At 46.2% G+C, this 22,503-nt stretch overlaps 1 protein-coding gene across 1 annotated transcript in view; it reads right to left on the reverse strand.

Moving 5' to 3' along the window:
* The window catches only part of ACACB (acetyl-CoA carboxylase beta), a 3,851,763-nt gene that overhangs the window by 37,016 nt on the left and 3,792,244 nt on the right, over positions 1–22,503 (reverse strand). The window contains exon 53 of the mRNA XM_069619430.1: positions 20,323–20,462. Within this exon, the coding sequence (XP_069475531.1) occupies positions 20,323–20,462 (140 nt within the window). The remainder of the gene's footprint in view (positions 1–20,322; positions 20,463–22,503) is intronic.

The following is a 22,503-nucleotide window of genomic DNA, read 5'->3' on the forward strand; positions in this document are numbered from 1 at the left end:
AGAGAGTAGAGAGTCAAAGGTGCGTGTGAGCACCGGATATGTGTGCAGCTGGTGTGGTATTCGTGTAATAGCTGCTTCTTAGCGGTAGGTGTGGTGGTTGAGAGATCAGGAGTATGTGTTCGTTCTGGCCGGATTTATCCAGACCGAATGTGGCTGCGTTAGGCCTGAGGAGAACTCTTGGCTGGGGGGGATGTAACCAGCAGTGTTTACTTAGAATGATGGGGAATGTGCGGCAGATGTTAGTATGAGAACAGTTATACCGAATGGTGTCATAATATCTCTGTGTTCTAGTTGAGTGGTGGTGTAAAGAATAGGGTAAGCGTATGATGGGTTACATGCTCTTTCAAACGTTCCCTGCAGTCCGAACCATACTATATACGTTGCGCTAATAGGCACTTTCTCAATTCAGCTTTATACAGGGAAGGTATTAGGCATAATTCTAATATCAACTTTGCACAGAGCGGTTATTGGGGAGATTGGTCAGTTCGCCCGGGCACGCTATTAGACTATTAGGATATTGGGCACACTTCTAAATTCAACTTCTAAATGCACTTCTAAATTTAACTTTCACATATAAGCTATTGGGGCGTGCTTCTAAATTCAACTTTCCCAGAGAGGCTATTGGGTACGCTTCTAAATTCAACTTTCACATATAAGCTATTGGGCACGCTTCTAAATTCAACTTTCCCAGAGAGGTTATTGGGCACATTCCTAAATTCAGCTTCCACAGGGAGGCTACTGGGCGCACTTCTAAATTCAACTTTCACGGAGAGACTACTGGGCACCCTTCTAAATTCAATTTTCACATTGAATATAATTGGCACACTTCTAAATTCAATTTTCACACAGAGTATAATGGGCCCACTTCTAAATTCAACTTTCACAGAGAGTCTATTGGGCACACTTCTAAATTCAGCTTGCACAGAGATGCTATCGGCACACTTCTAGATTCAACTTTCACATATAAGCGATTGGGCACGCTTCTAAATTCAACTTTCACAGAGAGGCTATTGGGAACACTTCTAAAGTCAACTTCTAAATGCACTTCTAAATTCAACTTCTAAATGCACTTCTAAATTCAACTTCTAAGTTCAACCAAGGCATGCTAATAGGCGCACTTCTAAATTCAACTTTGCACAGAGAGGATATTAGGTACACTTCTAAATTCAACCAAGGCATGCTATTAAGCGCACTTCTAAATTTAACTTTGCATAGAGAGGATATTAGGCACACTTCTACATTCAACTTTGCACATTGAGGATATTAGGAACTCTTCTAAATTCAACCAAGGCACGCTATTAGGCGCACTTCTAAATTCAACTTTGCATAGAGAGGATATTAGGCACACTTCTACATTCAACTTTGCATAGAGAGGATTTTAGGCACACTTCTAAATTCAACCAAGGCACGCTATTAGGCTCACTTCTAAATCCAACTTTGCATAGAGAGGATATTAGGCACACTTCTACATTCAACTTTGCACAGAGAGGATATTAGGAACTCTTCTAAATTGAACCAAGGCACGCTATTAGGCACACTTCTAAATTCAACCAAGGCACGCTATTAGGCACACTTCTAAATTCAACTTTGTATCGAGAGGATATTAGGTACACTTCTAAATTCAACTTTGCACAGAGAGGATATTAGGCACACTTCTAAATTCAACTTTGCACAGAGGATATTAGGCACACTTCTAAATTCAACCAAGGCATGCTATTAGGCACACTTCTAGATTCAACTTTGAGTGGGGGATACGCTACAATCACAATTCTATCTAGGTCAGGCACATGCTATCATTTACAATGATGATGCACTTGGTAACATTATTGCATACCCGTCTTACTTTGAGGCTGGCTAATCATCATTGTCTCTGGGAGTGCCACTAGTTAACATTGGCAAGTGTGGTAGTATGTTATGCAGGACAACATTACGGTCCAGTCTTGAATGGATTTAGCTTGGTGGTCGAGTCTCTCTAGGTCTGCATGGTGTGAGACTATGGCGGGTTACATTATGGAAAGGTAAGGTAGAGTGGCAGGGGCTTTCTGGAGTAGAGTAATTGCTCTACACCCCACCCATGCCTCACTTACAGTTTTGTTGGTGTCTGTTCACTGCTGGCATCACTAGCTTCCCCTGCGGACACCTGCAAACACTTTCTGGAGCTGCCATTGTAGGAGCCGCCCTTTGCCTCTGGGTCCTTAGCCGACGGGGCTGCCAGGCAGAGGGCTGCCCTGGAAAGGTCTGTAATGAACCTGGTGACACGAGTGGTGGGCCAATCACAGAGGGGGAGGGCGGGACTAGCACAACCAGGATGCGGGTAGGGAAACAGGCCTGCGCGAGGGGGGGATCAGGGTTACAAACACACAAATATGCACAGAAGGGCATCGGATTGACACCAGGATGGGGGTTAACTCACCTGGAGCACGGCAGGGCAAAAGGTGGGGAGTGTGTTTTCAAGCAGTATGGGGTCGCTCAGGGAGCCTCACTCACCTGCAGCACTCCAGGCGAAAATGGAGACAGGGGTTTGCACGGGGGCACTAGACCCATGAGCACACAGTGGATTAGCCAATCAGGACAGGATGGGAGGGCCTGGGAGGAGGGAGGGGAACCAGGACGAAGGAACAGGGGATCAGGGGAGGCACACAGGGCTGGAAGCCCTTTTTGACGGATTTTTCAAGCAGGGCGTGGGAGCAGGGAGGGAGAGTGGTTAGCCGCAAGCGGGTCGGGTAAGCAGATGGGGGACTGGTAGGTGATTCAGAGGCCCTGGCAGCTCAAATATAGCTGAATTGGCGCGGATGGAGGGCGCTACTCACCGTGCTACCACGCTGGAAAAGTGGAGCCGGTCGAGATCAGCAGCTCGCTACATCTACCATACACGGTCCAGGGGACCAATCAGGGCTGGAGGGCGGGTCGGAGGCGGGAGGGCTTGGGACCAGGAAGCGGGTGCGGGGAGGGAGAGAGGTTAACCGCAAGCGGGTCGGGTAAGCAGATGTGGGACTGGGCGGTGATTCAGAGGCCATAGCAGCCCAAATAGAGCGGAATCGACGCGGATGCAGGGCGCTACTCACCTTGCTACCACGCTAGAAAAGTGGAGTCGGTCGAGATCAGCAGCTCGCTACAGCTACCATACACGGCCCAGGGGACCAATCAGGGCTGGAGGGCGGGGCGGGAGGACTTGGGACCTGGAAGCGGGTGAGGGGAGGGACTGGGAGGTGATTCAAAGGCCCTGGCAGCGCAAACAGAGCGGAATTGGCGCGGATGGAGGGTGCTACTCACCGTGCTATCACGCTGGAAAAGTGGAACTGGTCAAAATCAGCAGCTCGCTACAGCTACAAGTGCAAGTACAATTCCACCTTTGGTACAATTCCGTACTACACAGTAATGTTGTAGCAGTGGCTGAGCAGCCAGACTTATCTCAAGAGTAAAGTGAGCAGTACAAGAGTTTACACAAAGGGACAGCAATCACAGTGGTTCAAACAAACACTTACTCAAGGTTTCTTGGTAAAAAGAATATACATTTATTTACAGTCATTTGGAAAACATTCCACTAGTAAGAGCAGCTCAATATCACAATCTAATATACTACAATACACAACCAATCACCTTCTGAACAAGTTCAGCTCCCCTGAAGTGGGATCTAAATGGCACTTCAGTTACTTTAAAAAGGGGGTAAAAAGAAAGATTAAAATAATCAAAGCACAAATACTTTCAGAGGTAGGGCATATAGTTTCAGTTCACTACAACTAGCAATTTAATTCAATACTCCTGGGCCAAAGCCTTCAAAGTTGGGAAAGTTTCACAAACTTTCACCGCGGCCAAACAGAGTTCTTGACCGCACTTTCACAGTATCTTTTAAATGAAGAAGAGCTGTAGCTGAGGCAGTTGTTCCTGGCAGTTCCTGCAGATCTCGCTGTTCCTGAGCTTCAGTTGTGGGGAAAGAAGGAGGACGTCGGGAGGTTCCTGCACTGCCCAGGGAAGAGGCCACAAGCTTGGCAAAAACATCGGTTTTACGGTGCGAGTGCCTTAATGACCACAAACTGGTATCCTTCCCACTGGCTATGCGGTTTCCAACAGCACTCTGAAGAAAATTCAACCAGTATAGAGACAGTGTCCAGGTGACTTGCGAGTTACTTCTTCCCACCAAACTCAAGGGAAGAAGTTAACCTTGAAGGGCTTCTCTGTCGATGGAGTTTCAGGCAATTCGGACCTGCAGCAGGACTTCACCGGTGGACCAGGAATTGCAGCAGTCGTCTTCCTTCAGCTCATCTTCGGTTCTTTCATTCCAGTGTTTGAATCTGCATTCCAAGTCCCAGAGGCCTGCTTTTAAACAGTTTTCCCCCATTCATTCCAGACTAGCTGTCACTCACCCAGCAGGGTGGTTGTCCTTGTCGGACAGCCAGCCGGCCAATCACGCCAGAGTGCATTCAGGTCTCCTAGGAGACTAAGCACAGGAGTTTCGGGCACCACCCTCACATCCTGTCCCACCCCAGACACTCAAGTGCCAGAGGAGGGGTTCAGCACTGAAGCCCGCCAAAGGCCAACGAACAAAGGGACCAAACCTGGATTGGCGCACAGAGACAAACGAAGGACCTTTACAAAAAGAAATGGCGAAAAAAGCTGACCGGAGTCTGTTTTTACAGATAGGTCTTGGGCGCCATATTGAAAAACATGACTGTTCCCGATTTTTAGCTAACTGTGTTCGCGGTCGAGAAAAATCATGGTAATTTGTTCTAAACCAATGCAACCAGCCATTTCAAGAGGGAAAGGGTAACATTTGAGTGTTACATAAGTGTTTCGACTCAGGGGATGCTAGCCAGCCCCTCCAGCACTCTATAGGAAGATAGTGTGTGCTGGGTCTGTAAATTTAAATAAACTAGTAAAGTCAATGTAACTTTACATGCTCTGGGAGACAGTAGTCAGCCCCAGAGAAGGTATTTAAAGCTTGGGAAGTCTGAAAGACATCCCTGTGTCACTGCACTGAAGGTGCTGTGTGCATCACACAAGAAAAATATGATGCCCATGGAGTGGTTTTAAAACTCAAAAGTAAAGCACACATCAAAATACATGAAAGACTCACTTTTTCCAGGTAAAAATTAAAATCCTGATTCCAAGATGGCGGCCGAGCCGGGTAGACGTGCGTGAGCGTAGCTCCATCCCCCAGCTCGGGCCGCAACAATAAAGAAAAACAAAAAGCAGGCACCGACCCCACCACAAATCGCCTACATCCCACGGAAAGAGTAGAAGGAGTGAAGTGCCACCGGAACAACCAGGTCGGAGGCGATTGAGCTAAAACACTTGCACCGGCCTCGGACAGCCTTCCCGCCGGTGCCAAAGCATCGACAAGAGCCGAGATCCCGAGCCCGCCAACTGCACGCGGCGCTTTCCAGACAGAACCAGCAAACACCCTGGGCGCTGCAGAAAGGGACTCGAAGGAGAAGAGTCGGACCTCCTCCCGAGTGAAAACCCTGCAGAGGGACGAGAGGCCAGGTAGAGGACGCCGCCCCGACGGGACGCCATCAAAAAGAAGCAAGCAGGGCCCGAAGCCATCACAGCCCTGGTAAGAAGGGAAGCAGACGTGGGAGAGGCCACCCGGGAGAAGGAGACCGTCAGGCGAGAGGAGTCGCACACACGCACGATCCGGAAGAGAAGGTACCAGAAGCGCGCAGCGGGGACCAGACAGCAGAGCCCGGCGGAACCCAGAGGCAGTCGGCCGAGCCCAGCGGAGCACAGCGGTGCAGCCGAAACATCAAAAACAGGTACGAGGCAGGGAAGAGATCCCGGGAAAAGCAGAGAGGGAGCCGCCCCCCCAGGAACGGACAGCAACGCCGCCTCAGTACGCAGCATAGAGGGAAACCAACTCGAACACTGGGGGAAGAGGCGAGAGGGAGCCCCCACCCAGAAATATAAGGGACTAAAACCAAGAGCCCGGCATACCCCTTCTGAATCAATAGAGACACGTCTCCCCCCCACGGCGGCCCCCCTAAAGCATAGAAAGACGTAGAGAAGACCCTCTCCATCACCGCTCAATGCACCAGGGGGAGAGCATAGCGGCCCCCAGAGGGTCAGACCCCCAGACACGCACTATAGATTTCAACAAAGAGAGCCAAAACCGGGGGAGGAGACCCCTTCAAGCCCCAAGAAGTGGAGCATATTTCATACGAACAGTCAAAAAGCAGAGGGACCCCATCCATAGCCGGGGGAAAAACGGATCTACACAACGCAATCTGGGACTGGAAGGCCCCAAGAGAGAAACACTTTACGAAGCGCACCGGAAAAGGCATACACACATGTCCAAAGCCAGGACGAGGCTTGGGTCACAGGCTTCGGCAACAAATAAAAGCGGAGCCAAACAGGTCCAAGATTTGACCCAAAACTGGGGAATAGGAAACACAGTATCAAAGCTAACAAATAAACAGAAAAGTAAAGGGGGAGACCTTACAGAGCGAAACGAAGATATAGATATGGCCTCACGAGAAGACATGAAAAAATGGTTTAAGGAATTTCAGGACCCGTTCATTGCCTCAACACAGTCGCAATTTGACAACATGAAGGGAGAACTGAAACAGGCAATACAGGAACTAAAAAAGGACACAGAGACCCTAGAGCAGAGGACGGACAACCTAGAAGGGACGGTCCAGAATATGGACGAAGAGGCACTCCAACAAGCAGAAGCACAAGACCGCCTGGCACGTCTGGCGATGGAACTTGAATCACAATGCGAAGATTTGGAAAACGGGTCTAGGAGATCAAACATACGCATCAAAAATATGCCGGAAACCGCACAGCAGTACAAGGATTTCAAGTCATACTAAAGGACGACTCCGGGGAAGAAATACACATCGACAGAATACACAGAGTAGGCCCTCGGAGAGCAGGGGAACCCGGAACCCGCCCAAGAGACGTTCTAGTGGCCATGACACTCTGCGCACAAAAGGAACAAATCCTGAGGAAGGCCAGAACAATAGACCAAATAAGAATGAACGGAAAAGAAATACTGCTGTTCCGGGACTTGGCACAATCCACGCTCAGAAAGAGAAGAGAAATGAGTCAACTAACCAAACTCCTAACCGAAAAACAAATACAATATAAATGGACATTCCCCTTTGGCCTCCAATTCACCTGGGAAGAAAGACAATATTGAATCGCAACATGCGAAGAGGGCCTCAAAATCATGGGATCCCAGGAACAAGTTACAGAGCCCACGAAAACAAGGGAACCCCAAAAACAACGAAGACAGCCGAGGGCATGTCAAACGGAGAAATGAAGAACAAGACTCCAACCCCGCAATCCAGAGTAAAACTAAGCCTCCCAGGAAGAGAAACTCCCACGCAGGATCGGAGGGAGAGGCAACATTGGCACAGACATTCTACCCAGGGTAGGTGCTTATATGTAAGTGCGGCAGAGCCCCGGGACCGCCGTGGAATCTGCACCACAGCAGGGTTAAGGAGTCCCTGCGAACCGTTAACCCTGAGATGTTAGAGGGCATGGAGCAAAGGCACAATGCCGGAGCAACCATAGGGCCCAGAGCCCTCCTCAGGGACAAAGTTGGGGGGGAGGGAGAAGAGATGGGGGGAGTTCAGGGGGAAGTTTGGAGGGGAAAAAAGTTAATCACCAGTGCTAAAGCATACCACGACGACCCACAGGATGGATTCAGTAAGAAACACCAGACACATATGAAAGAATGGGGCTGAAAATGTTAACATACACCATCAGAGGGATGAACACGCCTGTGAAAAGGAAAAAAAACGGAACACTTTCTACACAGAGAGAAGTTTGACATAATTTCGCTCCAAGAAACTCACATACAGAAGAAGAGGAAAAGTCTAATCCGGATAAGAGGCTACAAACAAATTATCCAATCCAACGACGAAGAGAAAAAAAAAGGAGTACTCAGCCTTCGCTAACCATCTACAGGTCCAAATCAAAGCGACATTAGCGGATAAAAATGGCTGCTTCGTCTTTGCGAAGGTCCAGATAGACAATTGCAAATTAACCATCGCAACCCTATACGCCCCAAATACGGGCCAAGAAGTATTTATCAAAGAAACGATCAACAAATTAGAAACCTTTGCGGTAGGAGAAGTGATCCTCACAGGTGACTTCAACTTAGCATGGAGCCAGACAGAAGACAGATCAAATCCCAAAATCTCCCAACAGGGGACCCCATCACCAGCGCTCAAACAGGCAATGCAGAACTTGGCACTAGAGGACGTGTGGCGAATACTCAGAGGACCAACCAAAGGATATACGTACCACTCACACATACATGATACAAGCTCCAGGATTGACTACATATGGGCTACAGGAGCCCTAGTTGGAGAGATTCAGGACATTGAAAAAGGGCTAATATCACTATCAGACCACACTCCACTATGGATCACTCTTCCCAAGCTCCGGAAACAATCGGGTCTATGGCGATGGACGCTCCCCAGAGAAATTATACAAGATACAATGGCGAGAGAAAGAATTAGAGAAAAGATAGAGGAATACTTTGTACACGATACCCCAGACGTCTCCCCAAGCACAACATGGGAAGCCTTCAAAGCAGTGATAAGGGGACATTTAATAGCGCGGAAAGCACAAAAAGATAAACTCTCATACAAATGGGAAGACGAGCTGGGGAAAAAACTGGAAGAAATAAGAGAAGAAATGACAAAGAACAACTGAAGGACATTTAAGAGAGCACATCGACACATCCAGAGTCAGATAGACCTGATAAGGACCAAAAGAGCCGAAACGCAACTACTGCATACAAAACACTGGTACGCAATGAAATCAAATAAAGCAGACAAGCTACTAGCACGACAACTAAAAGGCAAACGGCAAGAACAAACCGTGAAAACCCTGATAGACGGACAAGGAGCAAAGAAAACACAAACCAAAGACATTAAACAAGTATTCCGAGAGTTCTACCAGAACCTGTATACGTCACAGCGTCCCGACAAAGAGGCACAGGTGGCATTCCTGACAGGGATAACTCTTCCAACAGTAACACCATCAGAAAAAGCAGCTCTCGACGAACCAATAATGACAGAGGAGGTGGCGAAGGCAATAAGAGACCTTCCTAGGAATAAAGCTCCAGGGCCGGATGGCTTCACCGCTGCTTTCTACAAAACATACGCGGAAATATTAACTCCCTATCTAACCACTCTATTCAACACCTTCAAGACATCGAACAACATCGTCGCCTCCATGAATGAGGCAAAGATACTGGTCTTCCACAAAAAGGGTAAAGTTCCAGGAAACCCGGGCTCATATCGCCCAATTGCCCTAATCAATATCAATGCCAAACTCTATACAAAGGTCCTCGCCAACAGGCTAGCGCCCCTGCTCCCCAAACTAACTCACCAAGAACAATCGGGATTCATCCCTAACAGGAAAACCCACGACAACATAAGACGAATTGTACACCTCATAGAGAAGACTGGAATCATGGAAATCCCATCAGCAATAATATTGCTAGATGCGGAAAAGGCATTTGATAGGGTAGAATGGACCATGCTATTTGCAACACTATGGAAAACGGGCATGGGAAATGACTTCATAAACATGATTCGGGCCAATTACAACTCACCGACAGCCAGGATTGCAGTCAACGTGAAACTCTTGGAGCCCATCAATTTTCCTAGAACCCCTCCTAGCAAAGATCAGAGCGGCCCCAGACAAAAGGGGCATAGAAATGGGAGGGCACACGCACAAGACAGCAGCATATGCGGATGATATGCTGATGACCCTGGCAGACCCAGGCAAGACGCTCCCCCTCCTTATCCAGCAGATAGACTATTATGGAACGATTTCGGGGCTGAAAATAAATAAGCAGAAATCATCGGTAATGGCCCTGGCGGGAGACAAAGATGGAATATACAAGACAACTAAAGACCTACAACTACAAACAGCCGAAGAAGGAGTGAGATACCTGGGAGTACCTTTGACACCCCAGATAAAAAAACCTCTACAAGGGGAACTACTCCAAACTCATAGAAGATGTAAAAAGTGATTTAAACAGATGGAACCCGCTGACAATCTCATGGTGGGGCAGAATAACGGTCATCAAGATGACGATTTTACCCAGACTGCTGTACTACTTCCAAGCCCTTCCCGTCCGTATTCCGCCAACATTCTTTAAGACCCTTTCCAAAATAATCACAAAATACATTTGGCAAAATAAAACACCAAGACTGTCGCAACTGGCGCTTACAGCACATAAAACAGATGGAGGAATGGCGCTCCCCCACTTTAAGAAGTACTACGAGGTGGCTCAACTGTGGGTGATACATGAATGGATCTCAGACACTTTAGAAAAATGATGGGAGGCACAGGCTAGAGCAGTCGCTAGATCAAATCTGCGGCACCTCCTATGGAGAAAACCCGAGCATAGACATCAAAACATCAAACTAAGTGAAGTCATGAGCGCCACCATGGAAATATGGGACAGAGCAACTAAGAAGGAAATCCTCTCGATAGATCCCGCCCCATTTATACCAATTTTCAATAACCCCGACTGTCCTCCAGGAATGGTAAAAGGAACATTCCGGAAATGGCGCGAAGCAGACTGTACAAAAGTGGGAGACATGGTCGAGAGACATCAGATCAGAACCTTTACAGAATGCCAGGAAGTGCTCAGCCTCACGGAAAAGGACAGATACCCGTACAAACAGATCCACCACTGGCTCACAACACCAAGAATAACGAAGGTACTGACAAGGGACCTCACCCCATTTGAGACTTACATGATGACCCAAACGGGTGAAAAGAAATTTGCCTCCTCGCTTTACAAGTTCTTTAAACGCCCAAGAAGAAAATAACATCTGGCAGTACATGAAAAAGTGGGAAACAACACTAGGGAAACAAATCCCGAGGGATCAAATGGACTTGCCTCTGGCAAATAATCCCTAAATGGACACGGGCTATACAAACGAGGGAAGCCTGGACTAAAGTGATGATTCAATGGCACTATACACCAGAGAGAATCCACAAAATGTTCCCGACACCACAAGGGAAATGCTGGAGGGGATGCGACTCCATGGGAAGCTGGAGACACATCTGGTGGGACTGTAAAGAACTACAACCATTCTGGGCGGAAGTGAAAACTCAGATGCAGGACATTTTCAAGGGAGCGGCCAACCTAGGAGAAGAAATATGGATGTGTGGCATGTGGGCCCCCGAGACAAGTCATTCACAAAGATACAAAAACTGAACTTTATAGGCTTCCTTATAGCAGCATGGCTAGCTATAGCACAACAATGGAAACAAAAGTCCACTCCATCCACACAAGATTGGCTCCACAGGATATGGACCTATGTAGCAATGGAGAGAATCACATATAATCTTCAAGGAGATAGACAGAGGTTCGCCACAGACTGGGGAGATGCCATAGAATTCCTGCAAAGCGATTACATTCTGCAGTGGTGCCCACACAAGATCTGCATTCTTGATATGTTCACAGGCTAAGATGGACGCAGCAAAGGGTTGCAGTGGTATTGCAAAGACGTTAAAACTGGGAGGGAGCTAGGGGGGTGAGAAGGGGGGGGGGAATAAGGGACAATGTTGAGTCCCGATGTTCATGGTTAAAGAAATACCAATACAAATTATTTAAATAAAAAAAAATTAAATCCTAGAAATCCAGCAAAGTTGCTGGGGGTCTCAAAAGGTAAGGGGAATTGGCATATTCTTGAGAATTCTCCCTAACACCCATCACAAACCCAGTTTGTACTGGATCCAATCTCCCTGATCTCAGTGCCCAAGCGTGTAAATCCCGGAAGAATACTGAGGCAAACAGTTAACCAAATGAATCTAGGAGAGCGATCGGGCGATAGTTTTTGGGATCGCCTCGATCGTCCTTATTAAATATGGGGACTATAATGGCTTCTCTCCACGTAGTTGGAATTTGTTTCGTTTTCATTATCTGTTTGAATAAAGATGTAGCTAACCCTCCCCATATTTCAATATTATTTTCTTTTAACACCTGATTGGACTGCCCATCCGGTCCTGCCGCTCGTGAGGATCTAAGATTTCCCATCATTGCTCCTATGTAACCCTCATCGAAGACAAAATGCCAGCTCCTACTCAGCTTCCTGATTATTACTCGTCTATGGCCTTTAGGCAGAATTATATACAGTATCCTTTGGGAACACCACACACAATTAAGACTACAAGTGACAGTACAATTTCACCTTTGGTACAAGCCTGTACTACACAGTTATAGTGGTAGCAGTAGCGGAGCAGCCAGACTTATCTCAAGCGTAAGGAGCAGTATCAAATAGTTACACAAATGGCAGCAATTACTATGATTCAGGCAAACACTGACTCAAGAAAAATCACACTCTTAATACACCAAACCACTTCCCTTCAATTCCAGACAATTTAAGCTCACAAAATGAAGTGGGAGCAAAATGGCACTCCAGCAATTTAAAAGGGAGGGAAAAACAAAATGATTAGAAAGTAGGTCAGACCAACAGGTAAGTACTCAGGGCAATTAAACAAGAGGAACTACAGAGATATAATCAGGTATAAATGGCTTAGGGCCAAAGTCAATGGGTCAAAAGTCTTTTGCTCAAGATCACACAGTTCAGGGTAGTTTGCGGTAAAGTTTGTAGCACGGTTTACGGACGAGGTTGGTTGATACAAAAGTTAGTTCAAAGAGAAGAGAAGGACAAGCTCTCGGATTGGAGAAAGATTTCAAACACTTTCACCGCGGTTGAATGAAACGGACAACCGGATTTGCACAGTACCTTAAAATGGAGAGGGAGGTGTAGCTGAGGCAGACGTTCCTGGTAGTTCCTGCAGGCTCACGGTTGCTGAAGCGACTGTCAGACTGATAAGAAGTAGGAAGACTGGAGGGTCCTGCACTACCCAGGGAAGAAACCAGCAGCAGAGCAAAGCAACAAATAAAAAGGTGCGCTCCTTAAAACCCAAGCAGGGTCCGACCTTCCTGGCTATCCGGCCCACTGTTGCTCTGTACAGCGAATTCCACCACAGGAGGGGTCCAGGCTTGTAGTTTGGGCGAACTGGTTTGTCCCAACAGCTCAAGGGAAGAGGTTTCCTGGAGGATCTTCTCTGTCGTCAGATTCTGGAGATTCGGACCTGTAGCAGGGCTTCACCGGGCGGTTCACTCATTGTAGGGGTCCTCTTCTGCCAGTTCCTCGTTGGTTCTTTCGTTCCAGTGGCGACTCTGTCTTTCCAGTCCCAGAGACCTGCTTTTTATGCAGTTTTCCCCCATTAATACAGCCTGGCTGTCAATCACACAGCAGGGTGGCTGACCTGGCAAGGACAGTCCCCTCAGCCAATCAAACAGGAGTGCGACTTGGGTTACCAAGGGAACCCATGGTAGGGGGGTCTGAAGATCCTTCCTTCACATTCTGCCTACCTGGACTTTCAGGTGCCTTAAGGAGGGCTTCTGTGCAGAAGCCCGTGAAAAGACAGCGAACAAAGGAGTCATCCCCGGTTTGGCGCGCAGAGAAAAACACGAGAAAGACTAACAAAATGAAATGGCAAATAAACCCAGCCGGAGCCAAAATAAAATTTATTTGGGTCAAGAGGGTTTATGGTCGAGGCTAATATAATAGCCTCAAAAAATACCACGTTTATATAAGATAATCGCAGTAGAAAAGTTAGGGTAGATAACACTGCCACCAGCCAAATATTAATGTAAAGGGAGCGAAACAATGCTCCAAGAGCCACAGACAAAAAGGGATAAGAGTTTTCAATACGCCATGTAAGATGGGGTGTACTGGGTTTGTGGTTTAAAGTGACTAAGGTAAGGTTAATGGCAACTTTACCCTTTCCTTGGGGACAGTAGTCAGCCCCAGAAAATGGAGTCGGTGGGAAGTTTCAAAGACAGCCCTGTGTCACTGCACTGATTGTGCCGTGTAACACATAAAAATATGAGGCCATGGAGTAAGTGAGGCTCCAGTGCTCAAGATCACACAAAAAGTGAAAATACACACAGCAAAACTCAAGTAAGAGTGGGAAAAAAGGCTCACACTCTTACCAGGTGAAAAAAATAAATCCTAGAAATCCAGCAAAGCTGCTGAGGGACTCATTAGGTAAGGGAAATCAGCCATTTATGAGAATTCTCCCTAACAATGGCCCTGCTCGCGAGAAAAGAGTGGAGTAACGCGAGACCCATCGATCCTCAGTGACTTGACCAGTCAGGGCTGAAGGTCTAAAAAGTTCTCCGTTATTTAGGAGCTCCGATAAGTTCCTAGTGTTTTTTTTACATAAGGTTTCCAACATTGTTTCCGCGTCCCTCTAGGTTCTCAGGGCTTTGGTGGCTACGAGACAGTTACGATATTGTTGTTTACGACTACGTATCATCTCATATTTCCCTGGCCTTGGACTTTCTCCAATTCCATCAGGTCCATTCTCAAATCTCTTCTAGTCTTCACCAGCACAGGGTCATAAGCATGTTTAGGGGCTTGGGTCAATGTTCCTCCATTCTTTCATGTGACCATTTAGTCATGGAGTATCCAGACATACTAAACTGCACTCTGGTCCTTCATAATGGAGAACTCAAAGTTAAGAGCAATGTTGACAACTTCATTCCAGCGAATCCTCAGCCGGTTTCCTACCCAGTTCTCCTCAACCGGGCCCAATTTGGACTTGTGCAAAAGGGAAATAGGCATTGTGGATGAATATCACCAGCAAGTCATGATTGCTAGAAGATTGTTGAACTACCTCACTTCTAGTAACTTTTCTATCAGATTTCTAGACACGAAGCAGTAATCAAAACATGATCTGACGGGGCCCCTTCTGCACGTACACGCTCCTGGCATATCGCCCTGAGTTTGGGTATTTAACATAATCAGCTCCCAGATAGCTCTGAAGTCCAGCCCCTAGCTCTTTCATCCATTTGACATTCACTCAATGGCCACCCTTCGCCGTTCAATAAGACAATATTCAAGTCCCTGCAAATAATAATATTGGGGTTTTCCCACTCCTCCATACATTGGTCTATGACATTCATTATAGACTTCACAAGCTTCAGTTGTCGGCACATGTTCACCCTCCAATATACATTGATTAGCAGGTACTTTGTTGCATTTGGGAATAGGCCTCTAGTAAACTTTATGATTTGGACACATGGACCCAGAACTTCATGGCTGATTACCACCAAGCCCACATACATCCTTAGCAGTATTAATAAGCCAGAGAAGGGTCTCCCCAGTATGCCTTTGTTTGCAGGGTTCAAATAGGACTCATATCCTTCACATGACGGTTTAGACCTTAGCCAGGTCATATTGTTCTAACGACCGGGGTCCATCGTTTAAGAGTGCTTTAAATCCTCTGGTGTTTCAAGATCCCAGCAAAAGTCCTAGATGATCTATAGGCTGTGAAGTCTATTTATAGTTAGGTTTGCCTAGGGCCCCAGCTAGCCAATCCCAATTAACTTGATCACAATTCTGGCACTTATAGGAGTCTTGACTTTCATGCCCATTTCTATTTGTCTTTGGTTCTCAACTGTGAATTTTAGCTGAGGCAAATTTCTTTGTGAAAACGGCAGAGACTTCTTCCCTTGGAGTGAAACTGCATCCTGAGATTCATTGTTTAGGTCCCCACCTCTTTTGGGCCTCAATGCAATTTTCTTGGAGGGCTGTTCGGTGGCTGGACTGGTCTGGCTTCTATGGCTCCCCACCAAGCCCATCCCTTGGTGATCAATTAATTCGTAACCAAGTGGTAGCAATTTGTTACCTTGAGCTAACAGATTTTTCTTGGTAGTCGACGAGTCCAAATGAAGGATCACCCAATCCATTTTTCTTTCTGTACTAACCCAACCACTGTGATGTCATCTGTTGTTACATGTCTAAGCTCCGGGATGTATTGCAGAAGTTTCATCGCGTTCCTCCGATTCACAATTGGAGCTTTGGAGCTTGATATTATTCTCTCCAGGTATACTTTAAGATCTTTCTTTAACACATTCTGATCTGAAGAAAATTGCTTTGGCACTGTCTCCTGCGTTTCCACGCAAAGTTTCCTCGTAGGAATGCTAGACAATTTCTTCGCTTTGGGACAATCCGCCCCCCGTGCAAGTCCATTTAATGGTATTCTTTTTTCTTCCAAGGTTTTAAACTGCCAATCCTTTCGGGCAGCCCCCTGTGTCAGACCATTCCGGGCAGATCTTTTTTCTTCCGGTAATTTGGCTGGTCGATCCTGTTGTACAGCGATGGGGTGTTTAACCAAGATTGTAAATTTGCTGCTATAGAGAGGTTGCTGGGTAGGGCGAATTTGACTGACTTGTCTTTCAATTTCGCCCAATCAGATCTGCTCACATTATTCCACTCATCGTCGTCATCCTCAAGCTCCATAACTTCCAATAAGTCCCTTAGACATGTTTCTGATGACAGAATAATCGCTTCGGCCACTTCATTGGATATCCTCTCGTTGTCTACATCAGAAGGGTCCGTTAACTGCAGTGATTCTTGAGTCTGACCTGCTCCTTTCGCAGGCGTTTTGGGGATTGCCGTATATCAAGAGGCAGAGGAGTCCTGATATTCCTCAGGAACGATCTGGAGCCATTAGATTTAGTTTTCCTAGATGTTATTTGGTTCTTAGTCTTCTCCTCCAGTTTTCCCTCTCCTTTCCGGGGTCCCTTTGTCAGTGGCCTCGTTTCCTGAGTCAGTCTTGGGCCAAAAATTGAAAACATATTTGTTTCCTTTAGGGGTTTTTGGTTCAGAGGTATAGTGTCCAGTCTTACTTCAGTTGCCTCCAGTTCTACATTTGGGGCTACTATTTCAGAAGGCTTCATACTGGAAGGTATAGGTCTACTTAGTGCTACCATCCCCACTTCAGCTCCTTTCCTTTGAGTCTGCATCCACTTGCAGTACTCCAAAACTGCCTCCATTAGGAACGCCTTGTCTGTGGTTTCACACCTTGCCATGTCGCATAGGCGGTCTTTTTGCCATTGAAGGGAAACTTCTGCTTCCTTATTTAGTCTTTCCTCCACCTTGACAACAAATCCCTCCATACCAATCATCTTAGACTGTAACATAGCGAGTAGGGTAGACTGATCTTGCAGTGCGCTATTGAATGACTCAAAGTTTGGTGAAAGGGGAGAGTGCAACCGTCAGGTTAGCCATCACTACTTGCTGTACGTGATTTAGGTCATCATTTGATGACACATGCTCACTTCTCTCTTCACATGGTAACTAGGATGACGAGTGAGAGGATGACCTTGAAGAGCTAGAGGAACTACTAGCCAACGACCTGCTTTCAGGTGGCAAATAATTCCCATCTCTGATAACAGAAGGAGTGCCACTATCTTCTTTAGAGGGATTAACTTTGGAGTTATCCGTATTTCCACTTTTCCTTTCACAGTTTGACTTCCCACTATCGGCACTCTGTTGGATGTCAGGTTGCATAATAGTTGAGATCGTATTCAGGAGGGCATGCAATTCCTGGCCAGGAATGGAGTCAAGAGGAGAGTGACACCACGCTCAAATCAGTGCGCAGCAGGTCCTGATCTAGGGCAATTAGCCTGTTCTGAATTATTGACAGACTTTCTCCTTTTTTGAAAGGAGATTTTTTCTGTCAAAATAGTGAGGTCTTTTGACAGTTGGGCCGCCAATTCAGAATTGTTCAAGTCCTTTGTTATTGGATTATCAGCCAAGTCTTGGGAACATACTCAGAGCTTAGGTTCATCAGGGCTCTCATAGGATTCTCATCTGGCTCCATTCGCTTTTCTGTTATAGGAGCAGCGGCTCCTCCACCCCCAAGGATGTTCAAATTCTCCTCCTCTGTCCTAAGTGAGGGGTTTAGGTCAACAGTAGGGGGTTGTAGAATTACCGCCCAGCTCCTGATTGGTGATTTTTCCCAATAGCACCTCTTGATCCTTAGAAATCTTTAGAGCGCATCTGCCCGCGCCCCTTTCTGCAGGAGCGGGCCACCCTTATGCGACTAAAGCAAGAGGAACGCCTCCAACGAAGGGACACACTTTTCAGCAGTTAGACAGGGGTCAGTAGCTTCACTCCCGCGCTAATGCAGGGATAGTTCTAATCAAGGTGAAAGTGTATAAACAGGCTCCACACAGTGCGTCAGGGTGCTTTCACTGTAGCTCATATTTGCGCACACCTCCTCCAGCCTACTTTTAACACCGTCTTGAACATGGACAAATTGGCAGTCCGGCAAGCAGTCTCCCTGCGTCACCCGTCTTTGCTGGAGGCGGGTCTGAGCTTCAGCTGGACTTTTGGGCTACATATACATCACCTAACTTCCAAATTTTTGATTTAATGTCAAACACTTTCTCCACTCCCAGAGCAGCAGAATGCTCCAGAGCCCGAGGGCACTCCAGTGCTTTCCAGAGGCTGTCACGTTGCTTTGGGTAACTTCCTCAACTCAAAATGACAAAAGACAGAAGACTTCACTTAGCCTTCTACTTTGCCGCTCTGAGTGCCGTGGCTCTTGTGGGACTTTTAAGTCCTTGGCAGCACAGTGCAGGAGTCAGGACACACCCCCAGCAATAGAAACAGAAGAGTTCCCCAATGCTCCAAACCAGGGGTCAAGTCCTAAAAATAAAAGTGGGATGACTCATCAACAAACGCAATAGGATGTGACATTGCCACAAATGAGCAGGTGAAATATGCACATTTTATTGAATTGGCTTTGTATAACCACCCAAATTGCACAGGATGAATGGCATTTGCCTCTCATAAAATCAACACACACACAAACCCGAGAGGATATTTTCGTCTAATAGTGTTTTTGAAAACTTAACATTGTGCATGTTTTAAACTGCAATAACCACTACACCCTCTGAAAAAAGTGGGTGGACTCTGTCCACCCGCGTGTACCCTCAACTTTAGCCCTGCTCCAAACAGAAGATTTCACTTAGCCTTCCACTTTCCTGCTATGTTTTTGGTTGTTTCTGTTCTCATGAAACCTGGAGGGTTTATCCCTTTACGTCTCCTAATTGCCACCCTAAATGCCATCTACGGTTAAGTGGTATATGAGCGACTTGCCTCATATTCATGTTCTTTCAAGTTCATATTCTTCTTGCTACAGCTTGCTCTAAAACATCCGCTCCATATTTCAAAACACAGTACACAGCAATCATGCTGTCTTTCAACATCATCACTTCCCATGTAGCTCTGAATTCCATATTTATATGCAACCCCCAAACTCTTTCACTGTCCACCTTGCCAAGATTGCAAAGTCTCCCAAATGTCCTAACCCGTTGAAAATTCATCGGTTTCTGCCTGCTTCCAACATTCTGGATGGAAGAAAGGTTGTCATCACATTTTCTGCCATGGACATCGGAGAAGATCCTGTACCAGTGAACTTCATAACTGTCAAAACATTTGTCAACAATGCCATCATTGTTGTCCACTGTAACATAAGCACAGACTTCTACTATAGAACTAGAGGGCCAAAATTCCAAAAGACAGCATCAGGCCTGGATGCCATGCTGGTAGAGAAAATGTTACTTTCAATGGCACCTTTTTCACCAGCATGGTGTCCATGGCTGCCAACTGGAGGGCAATCGGCTGCCTCACTTTTCACTCTCCTTAAGTATGGAATGTTAGCCCTCTAGTTCTTAATTACTCTAGGTAGCCTTCCATTCCATTGTTTTATCTCCATCAGAGAAATGAAACAAAGAAACCAACCATATGCAATCAATCCTGGTCAAAATACATGAGGTCATTTCAAATTATTTTGCTTTGTCCCCAATCTGCAAGGGAACACTCCCAGACCGTATACCATCCTTTTGGCAATGGTCATTTTTTTAATGGATTATTTGCCAAAAGGAAATCCACTGAAAGAACGAATCGAAATGTGAGGAAGAGGGTAATGGTATAAAAAGGGTGCAGGGGGGGCTGGGGTACCAACATAGGGAAATGGGGGGAATACGGGGAGACCCCTCACCTTTAAAAAAAATACATTTCAATGAGTTTTTTCAATGGATTTTTGTCAGTAAAAATTCCATGAAAAAAACGAACATCAGTATAATGACATAGAACCCTTCCAGACATATGCATGTGTGGTTGGGCCTGATCAGTGCAGCTCGATTCCCTGGTCACAGCAAGCAAGGACTTTCTACTAGAAAGTACATTTAAACATTATTTCATTATCACCCGAGAAGCCATGAGAGCATTCTTAGCATATTCATTTGGGAATGATTAAATGATGGACAAGTACAGTTCCGTTGACTTAATGTACCGTTTTGATTGGCTTCCATACACCATATGTTTTGCATATGTACATTTCACGCAATGCAGTTTTTGCATGCTTGCTCAATTACAATTTAGAACATTCTGCAATACCACAAAACAGTTCAGTGTTCAGTACATCATCCCAATGTCTTTCTGGGGGACATATGCATGATTAGCTTACCTTCTGATGTGCTTTAAGGCATAATCGCGTTTTAAATATTTGATATTTTCACGTATTGCAGACCGTGCACCATCTTCTTCATGCAAGTGCTTCTCAAGCCATTCGACTACGACCTGGTTGTTATTGTCCCAGAGATAAGCCTACATAAAAAATGCAAGTATTCATAATTACCTTAAAACAGGTTCACTGTATGTAAAACTATTTTTAGACAGTATCAGGGAAATATGGCAGCCTATGTTTCAGAGCTAGTACTCCCAGATGCTTTAGTGTTCACACAGACAGAAACGTTTATCAGGAGAGGGTATGCAGAGAGGTTTAAAATGGTGCAGGAGGAGAAGGAAAAAAAGAGCCTGCTGCACGGGACAAGCGTGAGAAATAATGTAGGACAACAAGGCAATGCCATTGCTGCACAAGGAAAATAGGAGATCGACAATACAGGGATCAGAGGTGGAGTTAACTGCAGAAGAGGTGCATTGCATCCTTAGACAGAGAAGAACAAGTTACTTACCCCTGGTAACGTTATTTCGACTGGAAGTTCCTCCAACGTATTCCTCATCTTTGACATGTAATGTCCAGCTTCGGCTGCTTCGGAAATACATTTCGGCAGAGTGCGCCCTGCGTCTACGGCGTCGGGTTGATGTCCCTCGAAAGCCTCCATCGAGGGTGACATCATTGTATGTTATAAGTAGCACACACAGCGCCCGATGGCCTCAGTTCTGTTTTTCCCCTCCTCGTGTAGCAGAAGTGCCAATAAATACGGACAGGACAGTATTCAGCCTTGTTGGAATGAAAGCTGCAATAGCATGGGAAATTCAAAGGAGGGGTAGGTTGGGAGGGCGATGAGTATTACGTTGGAGGAGCATCCATTCGAAAGAACTTTACCAGGGGGTAAGTAACTTGTTCTTCAAATGGATTGTGTCCTCCAACGTATTCCTAATCTTTAAGAGACTCCCAAAGCAGTATCCACGATAGGAGGAGGGTGAAGATTTAGACATTCAGAATTTTCAAAGGGCAGAGTAAAGGACTGCCTTCCCAAAAGCAACATCCTGGGCACGGAAGGTATCCAAGAGTAATGCTTAGCAAACGTGTGTATTCTTCATTTTTTTCTTTTTTCGGCATGTGGTTTGTTACAAACCTTTTGCCAACGTGTAGTACAATTGAAGTTTTTCTTGTGACATGTGCAGTTATTAAAAGAATAAATTAAACTTTTTATGAACTGTTTGTGTTTCTTTGGTCCAGTGAAGTCTGTTTGACAAGCATGGCGTCCCATGTTTCCTTTTGAAACACTACATGTAGCAGTTTCTATAAAGCAAAAATTATTTAGGGTCCAACCTATGCAGCCTTTCCTCTTCCTTACTAGGATGTGGAGGAGGATAGAAGGCCACAGCACAATATTCTGACTTAAGTGTAAGTCCAACCTTAGGCAGGAAGGAGGGTTTCACCCTCAACATAACCCTGTCCTTGTGGAATATAGTAAAGGGTGGCTTGGAAGAAAGCTCTTGCAACTCGCTCACTCTGTGTGCAGATGTAATAGCAACCAATAGAATTGTCTTAAAGGTCAACAATCTCAATGGACAGGAGTGCAAGGATTCAAATGGGGCACCGATCGGGAATTTCAAAACCAGGTTGAGGTCCCAAACCGGAACCTGAAATGTATAAGGCGGGAATTTGTGAGCCCTTTTAGAAACTGAGTGACCAGAGGGATTTTTAAATATGAGCATTCCTCTAATGAGCACTTTGCGCTTAAAAATGAAAAGCACTGCCAGGTAACCCTTAATGGTTCCAATCTGAAGACCTTTGTGTGATAATGAAAGCAGAAAGGATAGAACATCCGGCATTGTACACTGAAACAGATCAACATTCTTGTTTCTGCACCAGTCGCAAAACTTATTCCAACAACAGATGGACAGGTCCAGAGGGTCCGGGTACCACGTTCTCCTGGCCCAATCTGGGCAATGAGGATCATACGGCTCCTAAACCTCCTCAACCTCCTGACTACCTGAGGAATGACGGGGACTGGAGGAAACGCGTACAGTAGCAGGAATTCCCAAACCACCATAAACACATCCCCTGGAGCTCCTCTCGGAGTAACTTCCCTTGAGCAGTACAGCTCGCACTTCTGGTTGACACTGGTCGCAAACAGATCCACTTGAGGGGTTCCCCAAAGGGCAAAGCTCTCTT

This window comes from Ambystoma mexicanum, chromosome 10, assembly GCF_040938575.1.
Source record: "Ambystoma mexicanum isolate Mex_15411 chromosome 10, UKY_AmexF1_1, whole genome shotgun sequence".
Classification (NCBI taxonomy): Eukaryota; Metazoa; Chordata; class Amphibia; order Caudata; family Ambystomatidae; genus Ambystoma; species Ambystoma mexicanum.